Source organism: Panthera leo, chromosome D2, assembly GCF_018350215.1.
Source record: "Panthera leo isolate Ple1 chromosome D2, P.leo_Ple1_pat1.1, whole genome shotgun sequence".
In the NCBI taxonomy this organism is placed as follows: domain Eukaryota; kingdom Metazoa; phylum Chordata; class Mammalia; order Carnivora; family Felidae; genus Panthera; species Panthera leo.
In genome coordinates this window covers 8,267,257-8,288,143 of record NC_056689.1, presented here as the reverse complement: position 1 = coordinate 8,288,143, position 20,887 = coordinate 8,267,257, and the positions used below count along the sequence as shown (strand labels likewise).

At 49.0% G+C, this 20,887-nt stretch overlaps 1 protein-coding gene across 1 annotated transcript; it reads left to right on the top strand.

The window, feature by feature from the left end:
• Positions 1–2,532: 2,532 nt before the first annotated feature.
• Positions 2,533–20,624, top strand: ACTA2 (actin alpha 2, smooth muscle). The gene is made up of 9 exons (XM_042909246.1): positions 2,533–2,617; positions 6,402–6,556; positions 8,248–8,376; positions 11,138–11,248; positions 13,280–13,364; positions 14,166–14,327; positions 15,777–15,968; positions 17,314–17,495; positions 20,330–20,624. The coding sequence occupies exons 2-9, from the start codon at positions 6,428–6,430 to the stop codon at positions 20,471–20,473; spliced, it is 1,134 nt and encodes a 377-aa protein (XP_042765180.1). The 5' UTR covers positions 2,533–2,617; positions 6,402–6,427; the 3' UTR covers positions 20,474–20,624.
• Positions 20,625–20,887: the final 263 nt, after the last annotated feature.

Below are 20,887 nucleotides of genomic sequence, written 5' to 3'. Positions count from 1 at the left end.
TATGAGCTGAATAAAATAGCTAATGAGTGCGATCCGTCCAGAGGAAATAATTCGTATGGCCTAAAGTTTTGACAGTGGCCAAAAAGTCACTTTCCTACCAGAATCCAGATTGTATGGATGTTCGCCAGCATTGACGTGGCCCAATTTAAACCTACCAGGTGATGGGGACAGAGAATAAGCAAGACATTGGTAGGCAATTATTGAATACTCACTGCTGACTCAGCTCTGGACTGGGCCCCAGAGAGCATTACACTTGTCCCAGATCTTAAGGGATTTACACTAAATCATCACTGGATAAGGTTACCAAGATGGTGTGTGTGATGTTTGTAGAACAGCACGTCTGAAGAGGATTCTTGACTATGTGCTTATAGTTTGGAATTTATTTTATAGTTTTCCTGAATTGCAATCAAGTCATCAGGCACTTCTGTTTTCCTAAATGGCCCGTAACTCCTTGGATACGGAAGGTATCTGGCCACTTGGCTGGAGATTTCTTCGTGCACACACGCACTCATCCGATGCTGTTTTCTCTCAGTGGGGAGACTTGGATGGGGCACAACAGTATAAATCTCAAACCCAGACAGCGAGACCATTTAATCACTTGCTCGGAAGTTTATTTTAAGTTATAGGTCCTCCCTGGTTAGTATCATAGATGAAGAAAAGAGAGAAAGAGACGGGGGAGGGAGAGAGGGAAGGAGGGAAGGAGAAAGAAAAAAAGGGGGGAAAAACATGGAGGAAAGACCAAATCTTGAGTCTCCTTGCGTATCTGTTTATATCACAGTCTGGTTATTGCCAGAGCGGTGGATGTCCACGAGGAAGAAAATGACGTACGAATCATAAAGGTGAATACCCAGGCTCTTGTCCTTGGCGTTTAGAGGACCATTCACTTTACAAAGTTACCGAGCATGACACAGATTGTGTTTGAGACAGGAACATGACCTCTATACTCAGATTGGCCTCCTAACCAGGACAATAAGGAGTTTTTGCTTCACATGATCTCTGTGATTAAAAACCATTGGCTTCGTCTCCCAAGCCCAATTTTACATTATATTGTATAGTCTTCATAGCTGAACGTTCAGACGGTTGTGTTTTCTGGTTGTTAAAAACTAGACACAGTTGAGAAAGTCCTGAAAAACAGAGAGAAATCTATTACTATTTAGTCTTTAGCCGTTTGAAATTTTCTCTTAAAAAATTTTTTTTAAGTTTATTTATTTTCAGAGAGAGAGAGAGAGAGAGAGCAGGGAGAGAGAGAATCCCAAGCAGGCTCCACACTGTCAGCGCAGAGCCCGATGAGGGGCTCAAACGCGCAAACCGTGGGATCACGACTTGAGTCGAAACCAAGGGTCGGAAGCTTAACGGACTGAGCCACTCAGGTGCCCCTGCCATTTGAAATCTTCTAACATTCAACAGTGCAATTTCTCAGAGATGAATATATGTGTATGCGTGTGCGTCCCACACGTCTAACATGCTAGACACAGTCACTGCACAGCTGGCCACAGCTGTAAAATAAAGCCATTGGTTCTGGGATTTTTCTCATGTATCGGCGGTCCAGAAATACCCGTGATATCCATCACAAATATTTCTATTATGGATTTAGTTAGAACCCTGGCTTGGAGGAGGGGAGCGGACAAACGAAAAGCCATGGAAGCTTATCCACTGACACTTGGGAACGAGAGCTTAAAGCCAGATTCCTGCCTCAACGACACTACCTGTCTTTGAGAAATGAGTGGGCCACCTGATCTCTCTCTCTCTCACCTGTCAAACGGGTCAGCAGGTAGAGAGCAGGGTCAGACAGACCCCTCAACTTGAACACGCCCCTTTCTCTCCCAAACTGCATCTACTGTTACTGCATGTTACTGTCCCTGAGTAACGTAGCCGAATGATTACGGCTGTTCCTTTGCTGCAGCGCCACATCGATGGGCCTAGCTGATGTCCCCAAATGGTGGAGGCCATGCAGACCCCCAAGGTCCTCTGTGAAGAACGTGGGCCCGTCAACCCTGCCTGCGTGTCAATTCCTGCTCCCACGAATACCATGCTTGGGCTCCATTTATCAACATAGCGTGACTACCATTAAATCATGGCGCGCTCTCTCTCTATTTATGAACAGTTGAAACAATACCTTTCTTCATTGCAGGCCTCCTTTGTGGGAGAATGTTTTAAAAGTCCCTACTTCTCGAGGCCGCTCCTCTCTGTGCTCGGCTCTATTAGGAAATGCCCTGGAATGCCAGTGAGACCGTGGGCTGGCTTCTTCTGCGGAATGTGTAGACGGGGCGTGCACCTGCCCCACTGCTCGAGCCCAGGGCGTCCGGGCATCTCAGCAGTTGCTCTGAAGGCCCCGGGTGTTTATCTCCCCTCAGGCAGCTGACCTGCCTCCCTTTTCTTGAGCAGAGCAGTGGAATTTGGTGGAAGAGACCCAGACCTCCGGCCACCCAGATTAGAGAGTTTTGTGCTGAGGTCCCTATATGGTTGTGTTAGCCTGAACGCCAGGCCCAAGTCTATCTTTGTTCCTTGTTTGGGAAGCAAAGGGGAGGGAAGCAGGCCAAGGGGCTATATAACCCTTCAGCGTTCAGCTTCCCTGAACACCACCCAGAGCGGAGAAGCCCAGCTGAGCGCTGTCAGGGTAAGTGGCTCGGACCCAGGGCTGTGACTTCCCCATCCCGGCGCCTTGACATTACTCAGTGCACTCAGACGTCATCTGCAGAGATTTACTTGGGCTTGTGCCCTCTGCAATTTCTGAATGAACATTGTAGTACTAAGATGATTGTAGCTTTTAGCTTCCCATTATATCTAATATTAAGAACAAAGTTAAGATGCGGTTTGGCGTGGGGGGAGGAGGAAAGGAAGACAGAACAGAATCTGTGTGTCCCCTGCACCATCTGTTTATACTACATCCACAGCCCAGGTCTGGCTGTGCTCTTTCAGAGATGCAACCTAGCAATTTCCAGTAAGTTACGCATTTATTTCTACTTAGGCACCAGGGATCCTAGTACTTTTTGTGGTTCCCTTTGGCGTGGGGATTTTTCATCGGATGGTATTTTCAGGGCCGCTGGAGGCGCCTGGAAATGCATTTGAGAAGTGAACAGAGTCTAGTGGCCTCGTCTTTGGTATTGGCTGTTTACGTGCTCACATCAGGGTTCCTGTGGCTGCAGTTGGTAGTGTCTTCTGTAGCAAAGGCATGTCTGTGAACTTACACTCCAGGCTGTGGCTCGCACGCTCCACTGGTCATTTGCAGCAGGAAACAGGCTGTATCTTTCTCTGTGAATAAAGAGGGAGGGAGCGGCTGACAACTGCTTGTGTGTCAGCCTAAGGGACGTCTGGTTTGCATTTCTCTCTCCCCGCAGCGAGGCGGCAGTCCCCGGGCTGAACCTGGAAATCGGGGCTTGGCCGCTTCAGCCCGGACTAGAGTTTCCACACTGAGATATGCCTTCATTCTGTGATCCATGACTAAATATGGTTTGCATTTCAAGACGGATGAGCTGGGAACTGTAGTGTCCTTCCTCCCCCACTACCCTCCTCCCCCCCCCCCCCCCCCCGCCTTCCCCACACTAACTACTCATTTTTGGCACAAGATGCAGGCAAAAGCAGTTGGAACAACCCCCCGACCAGGGTGCAGTTCCAAACGCAGACGCTCGTGTGTGTTTTACCTAATTAGGAAATGCTTTGCTCCAAACCCGGCTGCTCATTCAGGTCAGATAAGGCTTGGACACCACTGAGTCGGCTTCTTTCCGGGGACACAGAGACTTCTCCAATGACAGTGCTCATCCGAGAGATTAGAAAATCCCTCCTGGGCTTTTTTGTCTGTTTGTTTTGTTTTATACCAAATAAGAACACGTTTACCGACTTTTGAGATTTTTTAAATTTTCCGCATGTTTGCTGATGCTCTGGGGCAGCCTGCTTTTTCTGCAGTATATTCAAGCCCCAAGCCCTCCCGGCCAACAAAAGAGTTAGGGAAGGGGACGTGCGCTCCTGGTGACCGTCCTGTCACATTCTCAGAGCGTCCTATATCCAAGTATGTCGTCCTGTTTTCAGCTCTTTGGGTTTGGAAAGTCTGCTTAGTGCATCCACAGAGAGCCCGCCGCTGGTGCTGGCCGCCTCTGACACACGCCTCCGACTTCTTGCCCTGTCTTGTCTCCTCTACGTATCTCACTTCTCCACTCCCCTCGTCCTTCCGTAGGACGGAAGCCAATCACAGGAATGCCGAGCGGTATCCAGCATCTGGAAAGGGCAGGGAGGGGTGGGGAAGGAAAGAGCAAGCCATTGGCAAGTCTTGTTTTCCGTTCTTAGGAGTGGAATCCACAGGTCAAGGATCCCCATGCTACACCTGGAGGCAGTGTGGAAAGAAAGCAAAAACTAGAAATAAAGAGGACGGGATAATGATCATAGTGCTATCATGCTATCAATGATCATCCCTTTAAAACTAACATTTATGGGCATCCGTAATGTGTTTGCCACTACAAAGCATTTCAAATGCTTTTTAAAAATCTAACCCCCCATTGTAAGAGCTCTGTATAGCACATACTGATATTATTGCTGTTTTACAGGGAAGGAATCTGTGATTTAGAGATGTTAAATACCTTACTAGGTCGCAGCCTATAATCATCATACTCTGCCATCTCCGTGGTCCTAACTTTACCAGCTTTGGGATCTTGCATAAGTCACTTCAATGCCTTGAGTCTTGATTTCCTTGTTTGTCAATGGGAGAGAATAGTACCCGTCCTGGATTTTAAAATGCATCGCCTCAGTTGAGATTCATGCTTTTGCGAAGGGTTACACAGCATTCCGAAAGAAACAGCACTGATTTCATGGGAATGATCTGGCAGAGCTCCAGAACAAAAGCAAAAGTTGTTGTTTTTTTTTTTCTTCTTCTCCTACATCCCAGAAATTTCCTTTAAAGAATTGCATTTCATATCTGGGTCAGGGTGTGCAATGGGTTCACCAACTTAGAAGAATCTTCCTCAGCTTGAAATCCTAAGCTCTCAAAGTCGGGCAGACAACGGTGGGTGTCCCTCTTTTTATGGGATAATTCTGCTTGGAAAGATAGAAGGGAATCTGAATTGAAAGTCCAGGGGGTAGCCAAGGACATTTGGTCTCTGGTTCAACTCTGCCTCCAGTGCCCTGTGTGCCCTTGAGCAAAACACTTCCTCTGGGTTTTCTCATTAGTAGAAATGAGGGCATTGCATGCAAATGGTCTCTCTAATGGACCTGTTCTCCAAAGCTGCTGCTTTGCTCCCACTTTTCAGATTTTGTTATAGGCTTGGAGCTTAAGAGTTGGATATTCAAAATGTTGAATACAAGCCCAATTTAGAAAATATTACAAAACCCAGGGTAGATCATTAAAAACACCTACAAAACCCACTGTCTCAAAATAATACTCATCAACATCTTGGCAAATACAATTGACCTGTTTTCAATGCATAAATGTACATTTTTAAATAGGATCATACAATGTTACTTTCTCTAATCTATTATTCTTACATAGAATATACCTTTTCCCTATCTCTTAATTTATCTTTCCTAATGACAGCAAAATATTATACTATGGTAGGTGTAACTTATTAGACTCTCCCTCGCTTGGATTTTAGGTTAGCTGTTATTTTTATTAATGGAGAATAACTATGGCCCCTAAAATTTCAAGCACCTTGTTAGAAAGTTTCAATTGTTTTTAATGTTTCTCCAAAGGTAAAATAAAAGTTCTCAGGACCAAAAGAGATTTTTCTTTTTTTTTAATGCTTATTTATTTTTGAGTGAGAGACAGAGTGTAAGTAGGGGAGGGGCAGAGAGAGAGGGGGACACAGAATCCGAAGCAGGCTCCAGGCTCTGAGCTGTCAGCACAGAGCCTGATGTGGGGCTCAAACCCACAAACCATGAGCTCATGACTTGAGCCGAAGTCAGACGCTTAACCAACCCAGACGCCCGGAGATTTTTCTTTTAAACACCTTCCATTCAACATTTCCAAATATTCACATGCAGCCTGGCCCTCAAAACCTACCTTTTAAAGAAAATAGTTAAAAGTTATAACATATCTAGAAAAATGTGTTCGGGCCGATGCAGACAGCATATTCCAGAAACTTCTCTCCCACATGACACGTTAATCGGATCTTCCTGTCTGCGCTCTGCGGTTGTTCATTTATTCACCTGCTTGGTTATTCTTTAAAGTGCCCACGAGCACCTGTGATGTGCTGGCCACCGTGCTAGAGGTCAGTTGTATGAATGTGGAAGTCTGAGTTCTGGCGTCAGTCTGATTACGGTACGTTGAGATAAATGCTGTGTCGTATAAGGGTCAGTGGAGTGCGCTCCGGGAGTACAGAGAAGGACCCCACATCCCTTCTGGAAGGTGGGAGTGGTCAGTGAAATGACATGGCTGCTGGATGACAGCGGGGGCGGCTTCCTTCCTGTTCCCCTAGGACCCTGTGAAGCAGCTCCAGCCGAGATGTGCGAAGAAGAGGACAGCACTGCCCTCGTGTGTGACAACGGTTCTGGGCTCTGTAAGGCCGGCTTTGCTGGGGACGATGCTCCCCGTGCCGTTTTCCCATCCATTGTGGGGCGCCCCAGGCATCAGGTGAGAAATATTGTACTGCGATTATGTAACGTGATGAATATCGCCACATCGACCATCGCGTGACAAGACACAAATGCATCCAGAGAACAACCGTATACCTTAAAACCACACGATGTCGCACACCAGATTTATTCAAGAAAAGGAAGGTTGGATTGCAGTAGAGCGAAACAGGGCCACACATCAGGCCCCTCTGTGACGGGGTGCCCATGAGTACCCACAGTCTGTCTATTGCTTTCTGCCCAGAAATTATGTGACCTTGTTAAAAATACACCTCTGGTGATGGATGTGTAGGAGTAAGTGTGAATTTCACATATGATATAGACAGATTGTCTGGTGGGTGCCTATCAGATATAAAGTTCACCTATCAGATATAAGTTCACCTTTTTGTCTCATGATCATTATCATCATCAGAAATACTATGAGGTACCTAATAATGTGTACCTCAGCTACTCTTTGGAAAGAAACTAAATTAAAGGCCGAGGGCACTCACTCTCAAAGGTCTTGATATTAGATGAAAGTGAGCGTTGTTACTGAAGGTAATTTTACATACTTTAGGTGTCAATGAAATATATGTAGACAGCCACATGTTAATTTTATAGAACATTACATATAAACAAAATATTGGGGGCAGCCATATGGTAAAAAACTGAGCCATATGGTAAAAAAAAAAAACCTCTCAGTTTTAGAAATTCTTCATGTCAGAAATATAGCTGCTCGTTGACCCTATCTGACTGATATTCGTGGCTCTCAGTCTGGCATACGGTCGCAAGAATGAATAATAGCCCCTTCCACTGAATGAAACCTGAGATGTTTCTTTGTTGAACTGTATGCATGGAGATATTTTGCACAAGCCACTATTTATGGATCTCTAGCAGCCATGCTGTTCTGCAATTCTAAAACAATCACCCCAGTGCAATTTAAAATCCCAGTAATGAGAATTCCCTTTCTTTTGTTTTTGTTTTTGGGGAGTTTTTTGTTTGTTTTTTAAGCTTCTCTTTATTGCGTTAAAGGGCACTTGTTGGTATGAGCACTGGGTGTTATATGTAAGTGATGAATCATGGGACTCTATCCCCAAAACTAAGAGCACACCGTCCACACTGTATGTTAGCCAACTTGGCAATAAATTATATATAAAAAAAAAATACTTCTGCCTAGTTTAGGCAAATGTCTTACTGTTGACTGGTATGGATTTATCCATTAGAAACGAAGCACTGACTGGTCATTTGTAGATATGATGCTTGTTCACATACTCTTGGGTGGGTGACAATTTTAATAGCTTAAGGGATTTATAAGAGCACAGTGCCATTTAACTAATATGTAAAATTTCATACATTCATTTAGCAAGTAATTGTTGAGTGACACATAAGTCCCTGGCAATTTGTTGTCGTGGTGAACAAGCCAACACATCTTCTGTCCTAATAGAGCTTGCTAAGAAATACGGCAGACAAAAAAAACGCAACGTAAAGTTGCTTCCCCCACAGGGCCCTCTGCTATTTGGAGACTGCTTCAGGCCTCTTGCCAATCAACTGAGGGATGTTGCTTCAGAGCATAGTGACCCTAAGACAGAATGTCATGTTCCTGATACCAAAAGGGGAACTTTCTACCGCAATGACTTAACCCTTTGTGACTGGATTGTCATCAGTCCACGTGTCCTGGGGGAGGCTGACTTGTGCTGTGTTGAATCTTTGCAGGGAGTAATGGTGGGCATGGGACAAAAGGACAGCTACGTGGGGGACGAAGCACAGAGCAAAAGAGGAATCCTGACCTTGAAGTACCCGATAGAACATGGCATCATCACCAACTGGGACGATATGGAAAAGGTACTGGAGGTTCTCTGTGCGCGGAGCCCTCAGGATGCCTGGTTTCTGTGGCTCCTGGCTCAAAGCATCTTGTTACTGTTGAAAAAAAAAATCCTGAAATACGTCTTTAAAAACACGCACACACAAATCTCTTGCCTAACAGGGTTTCTACACTAATCAGAGGGATACTGTTCTGTGGATTCGAACAGTAGCCATTTGCCAGTGGTGGGAATTAAGAGCCTGTTGCACTGGATTACCTTCCTAAGGCCAGCAGGTGGGGGGGTGGGCAGGGAGGGGGGAACAACACTCCCACTCCCGCCCCCTCACCGCCTACTGGAGGCAGGGAGGCAAGGACTCCCAGTGGAGGAGAGCTGGGTGAAGCCCCGCCCGGCCCATGCTCTTTTGGAAGCTTTCCATTAACTCACCCTGAACGTTTTTTTGAAGTATTTTAGTTTTCACTCTAGAAGGGAGAGCCGTGGCATTGTGGATTTGGGACATTCCTGAAAGTTCCCCAGTGCACTGAAGCGCAAGGAGCGGACAAACATTTTTCAATAAGTATTTGAGAAAGTGCCTCTCTGTGTTCTATGAAGAGGGTGCTTTAAAACCTCCCAGATTCATATAAAAGAGCTTCCGAGAAGAGTTAAATCCTAGGATTTTGATGTTTGGTATTAGGCATCATAGACACGCAAGCGATCGGAGAAAAAACAGAAAGACCAATGAGAACAAGACACTAGTTCTCTTAAGGTAGCAAAATATATTAGAACCACAATATCTGGACTTTTGTCAGCTCCCTACACACAGGCGCACACACAACTCACACATGCTCACACACATGCACATACAGGCACGCACACGCATACCCACGTGCACGCTCATTCACACACACGCACGCACGCTCACACAGACACACAGACTCACACACACACACAGGCACACGCATGTACACACGCTCTCAGAAAGTGGTATTGCCAGAATTGATCAGCAATAATGCCGAAGCCTCTAGCTGTCTGTAAAAATTGCGTTTCCTTAGGTTTGCTTAGTCTGAGAGGCTGGGTTTGGTTAAGGCTGCAGTTGGCGCTGAGAGACGCTATTAACGGCAGCAGGAAATGCTCTTAAGAGCTTCCCCGTGCGGGGGCGCCTGGGTGGCTCAGTCGGTTAAGCGTCCGACTTCAGCTCAGGTCACGATCTCGTGGTCCGTGAGTTCGAGCCCCGCGTCGGGCTCTGGGCTGATGGCTCGGAGCCTGGAGCCTGCTTCCGATTCTGTGTCTCCCTCTCTCTCTGCCCCTCCCCCGTTCATGCTCTGTCTCTCTCTGTCCCAAAAATAAATAAACGTTAAAAAAAAAAAAAAAAATTAAAAAAAAAAAAAGAGCTTCCCCGTGGAGCTGGCAGCATCTCAGACCGCAGGCAGAACACTGGGATGAATAAAGTCATCATTTCTAAAATCTGAATTTAAAGCGTCTTCGGGAGAGAGAGAGGCGAGGGGGGTGGGCAGAGAGGTTTGTGGACGGGGCCGGGGGGGATCAGCTGTATTGTCAGTGCTGTTCCAGAATAACCACAGTATATAATATGACTGGCGGGATTTCTTGAGCTCTCTGCCGTTTCTGCTCCCCCAGAGGGGTATAACTTTCAAGCTCCCTAGTTCTTTTCTAGAAACCGCAAATTCAACACCGGAGAGACTGGGACAAGATCAATCTAGCTTTCGTCAATTTGTCAATTTTCACGAGCTGTTCCTGTTTTGTTTTCATTCTGGATGAATCTAATACTCCTGGTGCCAGGGGAGAATTTCCAGGCCTTTAGAAATCATTAATTTAGACTTCTTTGCAATGGTTTGTTCTCTTTGGCATCTGATGATTAAAGAGGATGCTCAACCATGAAGCAAACTCACGACCAGAGTACATCACACGAACACGCTATGAATAGGAGCAGGCTTTTTGGGAAGCACCTGAAGGTCAAGCACCTGACCACCAATGGGAGGTCCTGAGGGCACCACCGAAGGCAGGCTTCAGCCAGCCCTGGAGAGCAAGGAGGGGAGGGAGGAGGCGGGGAGACCTGTCCTCTTAGCATATATCGCAGAGGGAAATTTCCTGAAGTGTATTAAAAAGGGCAACTAGATTTTTTTAGGTCAGCTTCATTCTCCCATTCCCACATTCACTCATTTGTCCTCTTGCTTGCTAAACTAAACCATTTTGCCGTGAATATTCACTAAAGTGGAAGGAGGAGGAAAGACACGGTTTGCGCCTGGCTGGCTCAGTCGGTAGAGCATGAGACGCCTGATCTCAGGGTTGTGAGTTCCAACTCCACATTGGGCACAGAGATTACTTTAAAAAAAGATATAGCTGAATAATAGGAATATTCATTCTGGGTCAGACCCTGGACTCAATAGTAACTGTAGGGCTCTTGCAAAGACATACTAGTTATTTTGATATTACCCATGGTGAGGTGAGCCGAGAAGGGTTAAAATTTGCCTAAGCTCACACAACCAAGAAATGGGGGATTAGAACCCGTTTTGACTTCAGATTCTGTGCTGTGAGCCACCATGCCATCCTGGCCCATAGTCCTGGGTTTGGGATTTTGCTCAGTCGCTTACGAGCTGTGAACCCTTGGGTAAGTTACGCACAATCTCTGGGCTGCGGTGCCCACGTCAGTAAAGTTGTAGACATCTGATGAGTGCTTGTAACATTCTGCTTGATCCTGGTTTCATTTAGCTCATTCCGGCCCCTCTCTGGGGTCTGCAGCCTTCCGTGACGTTGCATCATTGTGTTTCTCCTCCGTCCCCCGCTAGATATGGCACCACTCTTTCTACAATGAGCTTCGTGTCGCCCCCGAAGAGCATCCAACTCTGCTCACCGAGGCGCCCCTGAACCCCAAGGCCAACCGGGAGAAAATGACCCAGGTGAGCATCCACTCCAGGATCCAGCATTTGGGGTTAGGGGACAGTCCTGTTGGAAAGGGGCGGGGCAGGACAGCAGAGAGATAGTGCGCCCAGCGGCCCCCTCACAGACCAACAGTTTTCCAGGGACTCCGGGGAGGCCAGAGACAGTAGCGTGGCCGTGGTAACTCACATCCTTACTGCAGAAACTGCCCCGTGACTCCAAAAGCAATAGGAAATGAAAATATTTCATTGTCAAAGGTGTTACGTTAGCTTAAAAACTTCCAAGGAGAAATCGTTTCAAAGTACGGCAGGAAGTTGCTTCTTAGGTCAGAGAGAGGTTTGCAAACTGGATCTGTCACTCATCAGCTACGTGAGTTTAATGAAGCCACTTCATTTCTTTGAGTTTTAGTTTCCTTGTCCATCTATACATGGGGAATAATATTAGTGCTATCACTTTTCAGAGGGCTGACGTGAAGATCAACGAGGCAAAATGTTAAATGTGTTTCATGGTGCCTCATATAGTAAACATTCAACAAAGGATAGTTCATTTATTTATTTTTTTTAATTTGTTTTTGAGAGAGAAAGAGACAGAGTGTGAGCAGGGGAGGGGCAAAGAGAGGGAGACACAGAATCCAAAGCAGGCTCCAGGCTCTGAGCTGTCAGCGCAGAGCCCGATGCGGGGCTTGAACTTGTGAGCCACGAGATCATGACCTGAGCCGAAGTCGGATGCTTCACCGAATGGTTTTTATTGGCACTCTTGTGACCAGGCTGAAACTCAAAGACCTTATAGCAGGAGACCATCCATTCCACCAGCCAGACAAGGTTTCCAGTTTGGATGAGCTATCGAATAAAAAATCTGATGTCAATTTAACACTTGTTATAGTTAAGCTCTGGGTTAAGAATTTTACATGCATGGTCTCTTTAAATCTTAGCAACGCGAAGCATGTTATATTATATAAATGACTATATAATTATATATCTGATTATATAAATGAATCATTCAAGGATCCAATACATAAGACTGTCCCAAGGTCACACAGCTAGACGTGCCAGAGCCTGGAACTGACCTAGGATCTTTTGGCCTTGGAGAACAATCCATAGACATCATAGAAATACTGTATGGCTTCTTCCCCAGAAGAGCTCTTGCTGATTACCCCAACACATGCATGGTCATTCTCTCCAGGGGACATCTGTGTGCCTGGGAGTCACTCCGTGAGGCAAGCGATGTCATTTCTGATGGGCGTGATCGTCCTTGTGAATGGTGCGGAGGCAGAAAAATATTTGGGAAGCATGGCTCTCTAGCAAACCATGTCAGACATTCTGGGGGATGGCCCGGGGGGGGGCTTCGCCGATAGAGAAATGGAGGCCCGTGGGCACGTTTGTGGGCACACACTTCTCATGAGTGACCTGGAGGGGCTCTGATCTTGTCCCCACACCACATGAGTTGAGGCCCTGCCATTCACACGTGGTCCTCTGCTGTCAGTGGGCAGATCTTGTCTTCCAGGAATCAAGGTCTCGACCACAGCAGCCAAAGTGGCCTCAGAGTCTAGGGCTGGCATTGACTCAGCAGCTCCCTGGAAAGTGGAAGAGGTTAAAAGGAACTTCAGACAAATCACAGAACCGGGCTAATCCAAACCCATCTGAGCTTCTGGTTTAAAAGGTCTTCTCCTGTAGACTAGAGACGTCAAAACCGGAATGCTGTCTTTCCTTGGTCTTTTGGCTTTGATATCATGCGTGCGTCCTCGACTGCCCACACTCAAGCTCCCCTAGACCAAACTCCTCCGTTCACAGTTGAGACACCAGAAAGGAAGGCCACAGAAGTCAGCTGTTAGCCTGGCGAGCCCTCCTGGGTCACACTGGAGCCAGGGCCAAGGCCAGAGCCCGCACAGCCCCTGCCAGTCACATGTGCACCGCCCCCCTGCCCCGGTCTCCTCTGCCCAGAGCCAGGCGGGCCCATCTGGATTCTGAGCCCACCCGCAAGAGGTGCTCCCCTGAACATTCTTGCTGAGACTGGAGACATCACTAACTTAAGCTCTTTCGGTTGCTTTGCAGATTATGTTTGAGACGTTCAATGTCCCGGCCATGTATGTGGCTATTCAGGCGGTGCTGTCCCTCTACGCCTCTGGACGTACGACCGGTAGGTGGACGCGGTATTGGGAGCCCCGACTGGAAGCACCATCCGTTGTGGGCTTTGATGGTTATCAACATGGGGTTTGGATGGCCTGGGGTGGGGGGTAGTTAGAACTGACAGGGCCAATCCCAGCCCTGAAAGGTCTTCTTTCCACCTTTAAAAACAAGCCCTGGAGGGGTGCCTGGGTGGCTCAGTTGGTTGAGTGGCTGGCTCTCGATTTCGGCTCAGGTCATGATCTCACGGTTGGTGAGATCGAGCCCCAAGTCAGGTTCTGTGCGGAAAGCGTGGAGCCTGCTTGGGATTCTCTCTCTGTCTTCTCTCTCTGCCTCTGCTCGCGCTCTCTCTCAAAATAAATAGGGGTGCCCGGCTGGCTAAGTCGGGAAGTGCCCCACTTCGACTCAGGTCATGATCTCATGGTCCGTGGGTTTGAGCCTCACGTCGGACTCTGTGCTGACAGCTCAGACCCTGGAGCCTGCTTCGGATTCTGTGTCTCTCTCTCTGCCCCTCCCCTGCTTGTGCTCTATCTCTGTCTCTCAAAACTGAATAAATGTTCAATAAACAAACAAACAAGTAAATAAGCTTAAAAGAAATAATGAAAATAAGCCCTCAAGCTCATATTTCCAGCAGGACTTTTTCTCTCTTCCTGTTCTTTCTTTATGTTCCCCAAGCCTGTCCTGCCTCGCCTATCCTACCACATGCTTTCTCTCTTTTTCAAGTCAGAGGCTCAGAAACTCCCCTTCTCCTGGGCCAGCCAGGGACCACGCACCAGGGGCCGTGGTGACTTTTGTCGTGCGATTTGTCCCCCAGGCATTGTGCTGGACTCGGGAGACGGGGTCACCCACAACGTGCCCATCTACGAGGGCTACGCCCTGCCCCACGCCATCATGCGTCTGGACCTGGCCGGCCGCGACCTCACCGACTACCTCATGAAGATCCTGACCGAGCGCGGCTACTCCTTCGTGACCACCGGTGAGTGAGGACCATGGGAATGAGGGGCGGGGGTGCAGGGGCCGCGTCTTCTTCACGGGAACCTCGAGGACCCTGGCCACCATCCAGGGACATGACGGGAGGGGACCGTGCAGCTGGCAAGGCCTGCCTCGGACGCTCAGAGCAAAGCACGGCCTTCTTTCTTGAGAAGAATGGTGAGAACCTCCAGCGTAAGCTCGTCAGGGGCCTGTTACTTGGACACTTTTTAACCTCCTCTGTTCACAAATGGGAAGCTGAGAGTGCAGAGATCGAACGCAATGAATGTGGCACACTGGTTGGCGGGCTTGGTGACATCTAGGTAGGGCGTGGGTCCCAGTTCTGCCACGCACTAGTGGGGGTGACCCAACTCACCAACCTGCGGCCTCCTCATCCGTGAATAAGGTTTCACCCCCGACGTGATTGCCGGATTAAGTGATACCGACACTGAGTAATTCAGTGTTTGTAAGTCAGTAATTCAGTGATTGTTAGCTGGCATGAAGGCCAACCTGGCAGGAAGCTATCCATGTGTCTTTGGCCTCTGTGTTGGTGGCCCCCAGTGCGAACTTACAAGGCAGAGTCCCACGGTGCTAGACATGTTGGGATGTCCTCCACTAACCGCCTTCCCTCCACTCGTCAGCCCTAACCGCCTTCCCTCCACTCACCGGTCAGGTACTGTCCAAATATCTCAGTTTCTGGACATGCCTCAGGTTTATTATAGACTCTGAGCTTGAGCCCTGTGGATGTTCAGGCTTCCTTCTGGGGTAGGGAGGTGAATTAATTCCTACATTCCTCTTCTCCCCGCAAAGAACCCCAGAATATCTCCCAAAGGTTCCAGGGGCTTGGATGGAACCCATAGCTTAGAAGTTCCAAGTGTAGGAATCTGGAAGGGACTGGCCGCCTGCTTCCTCCACACCTCCTTCAATATGCATCACTGAGCCTTCTGGTCTAGGACTGGTCCTGAGCCAGGGCCTGCCTCCTTCTGGAAGGTAATGGATACACCAGTGGTATAGCTACTGGGCCAAGCATCGTGGATCTGTGGAGCTTTTTGAAAACCGCGGGGCCCCAAAGCATAAGATTTCAGCATAAGACTTCCTGGTCAACCGAAAATCCAATATGACAAACTAGTATAAAACACTTATAACAGAGAGTGAATCGTTGCTCCCGAAAAAAAGAAAACATAAGGTACAGAAGGCTGCCCTCCTCTGCGCCTTTCCCTGGCTCGCTCCTTTCACTCCTGCCCTGCATTTCCCAGACAATCTTTTCCACGAGCCCACCATTCTGCCAGGGACAGAGTGGTTCCCTCAGGGACTCTCTATAGTTTCATTACCATTGCGGATGTGGGGCTCTAGAAGGGTGAACTTACACCCCGTGAACCCACACCGTGGGAGAGACTGATGTGAGGCAGGTGGGTTTTTAGCACAGGTACAAACCCTCGTGTCTGTATCTTGACAGCCGAGCGTGAGATTGTCCGGGACATCAAGGAGAAGCTGTGCTATGTAGCTCTAGACTTTGAAAATGAGATGGCCACAGCCGCGTCCTCCTCCTCCCTTGAGAAGAGCTACGAGCTGCCCGACGGGCAGGTGATCACCATCGGGAACGAGCGCTTCCGCTGCCCGGAGACCCTGTTCCAGCCGTCCTTCATCGGTGGGTCCCAGCGTCCCGTCCCTGGGAAGGGGAAGGCACCCTAGCCCCTTGCATCCCCCTAGCCCCTGGCCATCAGCATCCTTCTACATGGGGGGGGACATGTGACAGGGGCCACAGGACCAAATGCATTTCTAAACCAGGGCAAGGGAAAGAGTGTCCCAGTTTTAGAGAGAGAAGGAGGCCAGGAAAGGAGTGTTTTTTCCTTATTTATTTTGAGAGAGAGACAGGAAGAGAAAGTGCAAGCAGGGGAGGGGCAGAGAGAGGGAGAGAGAGAATCCCAAGCAGGCTGTGCTGTCAGTGCAGAGCCCAACGCAGGGCTTGAACTCATGCACCGTGAGATCATGACCTGAGCTGAAACCAAAAGTCAGACACTCAACTGACTGAGCCACGCAGGTGCCCCAGGAATTTTCTTTCTAAGCAAACACTGTCCGTGTGTCTGGAGAATGGTGAACAAATCAGATCTTGCCTGTGCCGAGGACACAGTGGAACCATGGACAGATGGGGAGGATAACATTGAATGCTGGGACTGGGGGAGGAGTGGGGCGGGAGAGAGAAAAATGGAAGAGCCTGTTCCCACATGAGCACTGACCTCGGACAAAGGTTAGCGCTGTTGTTTACAGAGGGTGGGCTCTGGGACGGGGGAGCCCGGGCTCAGTCTCAGTTCTACTTTCATGATCTTGGGAAGGAAGGCCACTTAACGTCCCCAAGCCTCTGTGTCTTCATGTGTAGAATGAGGATTGTGGGGCCCCTGGGTGGCTCAGTCAATTAAACGTAGGACTCTTGATTTCCGCTCGGGTCATGATCTCACGGTTCTTGGGTTTAAGCCCCGCGTCCGGCTCTGTGCCGACAGCTCGAAGCCTGCTTCAGATCCTCTGTCCCCCTCTCTCTGGCCCTCCCCCCTCTCAAAAATGAAGAAACATAAAAAAAGAAGAGAAAGGAGCCTTGTCCAAATCGGATGAAGCACCTCCCCGGGGAGTCAGTGCCCTGAGCTACGGCAGGGGCGCTGGCTCTGCACGGGACCCTCCGTGGGGGGCCTGAAGGCTCTGCCCTTCCTTGCACCCCACCTAGAAGTGAGTCTGTTAAAGATCAGCGATGTGATGTTGTAACCCTCCGCCCCTACGGTGCCCCATCAGGGCCTCCTCGCTAGATCAGACATGGGAGCACAGGGAGCATTACCAGAGCCTTCTGGTCGCTCGGATGGGCGGTTCTTACACTGTGGTTCCTGCCGAGCTTCAGCCCACTGTGAGACCCCCCCCCCCCCGCCCCAGAGGCTCATACGGGTCTTCTGCGTCCGACCTGGGTGTCGCCCACCACCCGAGGGTCATGGCTTGTGTCTCCTTTGCAGGGATGGAGTCTGCCGGCATCCATGAAACCACCTACAACAGCATCATGAAGTGCGACATTGACATCAGGAAGGACCTGTATGCCAACAACGTCCTCTCCGGGGGCACCACCATGTACCCGGGCATCGCCGACCGCATGCAGAAGGAGATCACCGCCCTGGCGCCCAGCACCATGAAGATCAAGGTACGGTTCGGGGTCAGATGCTACAGTTCTGCTGCTGGAGGTACCGACCCCGTCACCAGACGTGACGGGCTCTTCAGAGCAACACGTGTTACTTACGTGTGCTCATGGGTTCCAGGACTAGGTGGTGGGTCCACGTCCACACGTTCCACTCTTTATTTTTATTATTATTGATGTTTATTTTACTTTGAGAGACACAGAGAGAGAGCATGAGCAAGGGAGAGGCAGAGAGAGAGAGAGAGAGAGAGAGAGAGGAGAGAGAGCGCGCATCCCAAGCAGGCTTTGTGCTGTCACTGCAGAGCCTGACGTGCAGAGCCATCTCACAAACCATGAGATCAGGACCTGAGCAGAAATCAAGGGTTGGACACTTAGCCAATGGAGCCACCCAGCCGCCCCCACAAATTCCACTCTTTATTGGCTATAAGTCAGTCCAGTTCATAAGAGAAGCTAAGTTATTCTATACAAAATTTAATCTACAATTATCTTGTCTATCAGCTACTTTCAGGTAAGGGTCACCAAAGCTCCCGTGCGTGCGTATCCCTTTATTTGTTTTATGGAGATATAACTCACGTATAACATTGGATTCGTTTCAGGTGTACAACCTAATTCAGTATTTGTATATATTGTGAAGCGATCACCATAAGTCTAGACGATTTCCGTCATTGCTCTTAAAAATACACGCGTGTCGTTTCTCCCCATCACAAAAATAGTGCATCCACGTCTCACCGAGACATTTAAAAAAAGTCAGAGGAGCCACACATATTTCTGAAGAGGCTGAAAAGCCGTGGGTTCAATAGCATCCGCTCCTCCTTCCACTACTAAAAGTGATCACCTGTCGGTGGCCGGGATTAGCGTTGGGTCGTCATCTCTGTCTGGGGCGCCTTTTGATCCGGGCGCTCAGAAGCGCAGAATCACTCCAGAATGAGCCAGCTCAGTCCCCGAGCCACCAAAGACCCTTCTATTGTGTTCCGAGTCCCAGCGAAGCGAACTCAGAGATTAAACAGACACCGTTCTTTGGAGGCGAACTTACATGTGCCCGGTGATTCCCGAAAGCTGTTATCACTCTCTGAAATCAGAAGGCCCTGCTGGGACTCTCTGACCCCTGTCACAGCGAGCGGGGGAAAGGGCATTCCACGTGCAGATCACACACACGAGAAGTGTTCGGGCACCTTCTCTGTGATTTGCACTCCCTTCTCTTTCTCGGGAAGAGGGTCTGCAGATCACGTACAGAGTTCCAGACCAGAGCTCTCGGCCTGCGTCCCGGGCTCTGAAAGACTGCATGGTGACAGGAGAGACAGGTTCCTGAGGCTGGTGTTTCTTGGATGCTCCTCTGATCGGCTGTCTCCCCCCCCAACCCCACCCCACACTGGAGGGAGAGACAGGAAACCAGCTCCCGGCTCACGGACAAAGCCAGCCTAGGTGGGGGTGCGTTACAGCAGCTGCAGCCAGAGCTGGCTGGCTCCTGCTCCTCCAGACTCAGCTTCTGGAATAAAATGAATATGGAACTTTGGGCTCCTGTGCGGTGAGAGAACACCGTTAAAAACCTGGGGCAGTAAAGGTTACGACATTAGGCGAAACTGAAACTGGAAGGGGGCTATAGAAACCCTGCACTGGCTTTAACCACTTTTCCGTAAATCTAAAATTACCCCCAACTGGAAAAGTTACTTCTAAAATGAAACGAAATGAAACAAACAAACAGACAGACAAAAAACCACCTGGGAGAGGTCCGGGTTTGAATACTGGGTCTGACAGGCATACAGCCAGTGGGACCTACGCCTGTGCTCCAACGTCTCTCGGGGCCACCTGGCTGGCTTAGTCGGTAGAGCACGTGACTCTTGATCTTGGGGTTGTGAGTTTGAGCTCCCCATCGGGCGTGGAGTCTGCTTAAAGACGACAACAACAACAGCAGCAACAACTCTCTCAGCCTCAGTTTCCCCACGTGTGGCAGGGCACTACTCAATACCCTTAAAGTGGTTATGAGAATAATTCATGTAAAACGTTGAGCATAGTAGGCACGTGGTAAGCACGCAGTGAAAAGCAGCTACTTGTATTCAAAAATAAATGTTCAAACGGAGCTTGGGGGATAAACAGAAATGAAACCTTTCCCCCAGGGTTTCAGAAATACCTTGTCTTTTTTGCCCAAATGTCCACCTTTGTTTCTACCCAAGAATCTAAGTCTGGAGTGGATTTGGGACTGGCTTAACTGTAGCTATCTGTGTTTTGGGCGATGGCAGGTGGAGGGGACCCCTGGACCCCGATTCACTGCTCTCTGCGTCCAAACCATTCATTTAAGAAACGTGAGCATGGCCTGCGTGTCAGGCCTGTGCAGCGGGAAAGCCAGTCAGGGCAGCTCAACTGGGAGCCACCCCCAGGGAAGTGGTCATCCATCCGGGGGACCCCACGGTCTCAGTAGACATAATCAGGTGGAGCAAGACTTGTCTCGTAAGTTCTGGCACAATCAAAGCTTCTCGTTGAGGATGCTGGTGTCGTGCTGAGTTCTGAGACACAGCGTCTGAGACGTCATCAGTGTTCTTGAGCGGAGGCCGTGCAGGATTTGGGGCCCACATTTAGTTTCTCATTTCATAGACCAACCCCCTTAGAGTTGTTACAGGTGCTTTGGGATAGATTGTGTAAAAGAAACCAGAGGAACAAATGCGCTCATTGGAGAGTCTCTAACTTCACAGCCTAGTCACATCCCTTGGGTTGGGGTTGGGGTTGGGGTTGGGGTTAGGCATCTGACAGCCAAGACTGTCCCTGGAACCTGAGCTGTGTGGACCATGGTGGCATGGTCCTACCCTAATTCGCTAACAGTCCTTCTTTCTCCTCCCGGCCAACAGATCATTGCCCCTCCGGAGCGCAAATACTCTGTCTGGATCGGGGGCTCCATCCTGGCCTCTCTGTCCACCTTCCAGCAGATGTGGATCAGCAAACAGGAATACGACGAGGCCGGGCCATCCATTGTCCACCGCAAATGCTTCTAAAACACTTCCTTGCTCTCTTGTCTGTCTCTGGCACACAACTGTGAATGTTTTGTGGAGTAACGCCTTCGATTCTTTTCCAAATCATTCCTAGCCAAAGCTCTGACTTGTTACCTACGTGTTTTTTAATAAATCTGAAATATGTTACTGGTAACCTGCGGCCTTGGCCTCTGCCCCTCTCAGGTTTCTGTAGGGGGACCTTACCCGTTACATCGTGGCTCCCTCTGGTGGCACATCCCGGGACATGACAGGGCTGTGGACGTGGACGCTTCCCAGGAAAAGGTACACTCACACTAACCTGGGAAGTTCCAACTAAATGCTCGAAGTGGAAAGAATTTGAAAATACACAGGTACATGGAAACATGATGAAAGTATATCAATAGGATAGCCCACAGTGACTTCACAACCTGCCGGGCC

What these genes read in the sequence shown, in the direction of transcription:
- ACTA2 (XM_042909246.1), top strand. Translation starts at nt 6,428, where the DNA reads ATGTGCGAAGAAGAGGACAGCACTGCCCTCGTGTGTGACAACGGTTCT. An exon ending in ACCGGGAGAAAATGACCCAG is followed by an intron (nt 11,249 to 13,279) that starts GTGAGCATCCAC and finishes GTTGCTTTGCAG; the next exon opens with ATTATGTTTGAGACGTTCAA. An exon ending in CTACTCCTTCGTGACCACCG is followed by an intron (nt 14,328 to 15,776) that starts GTGAGTGAGGAC and finishes GTATCTTGACAG; the next exon opens with CCGAGCGTGAGATTGTCCGG.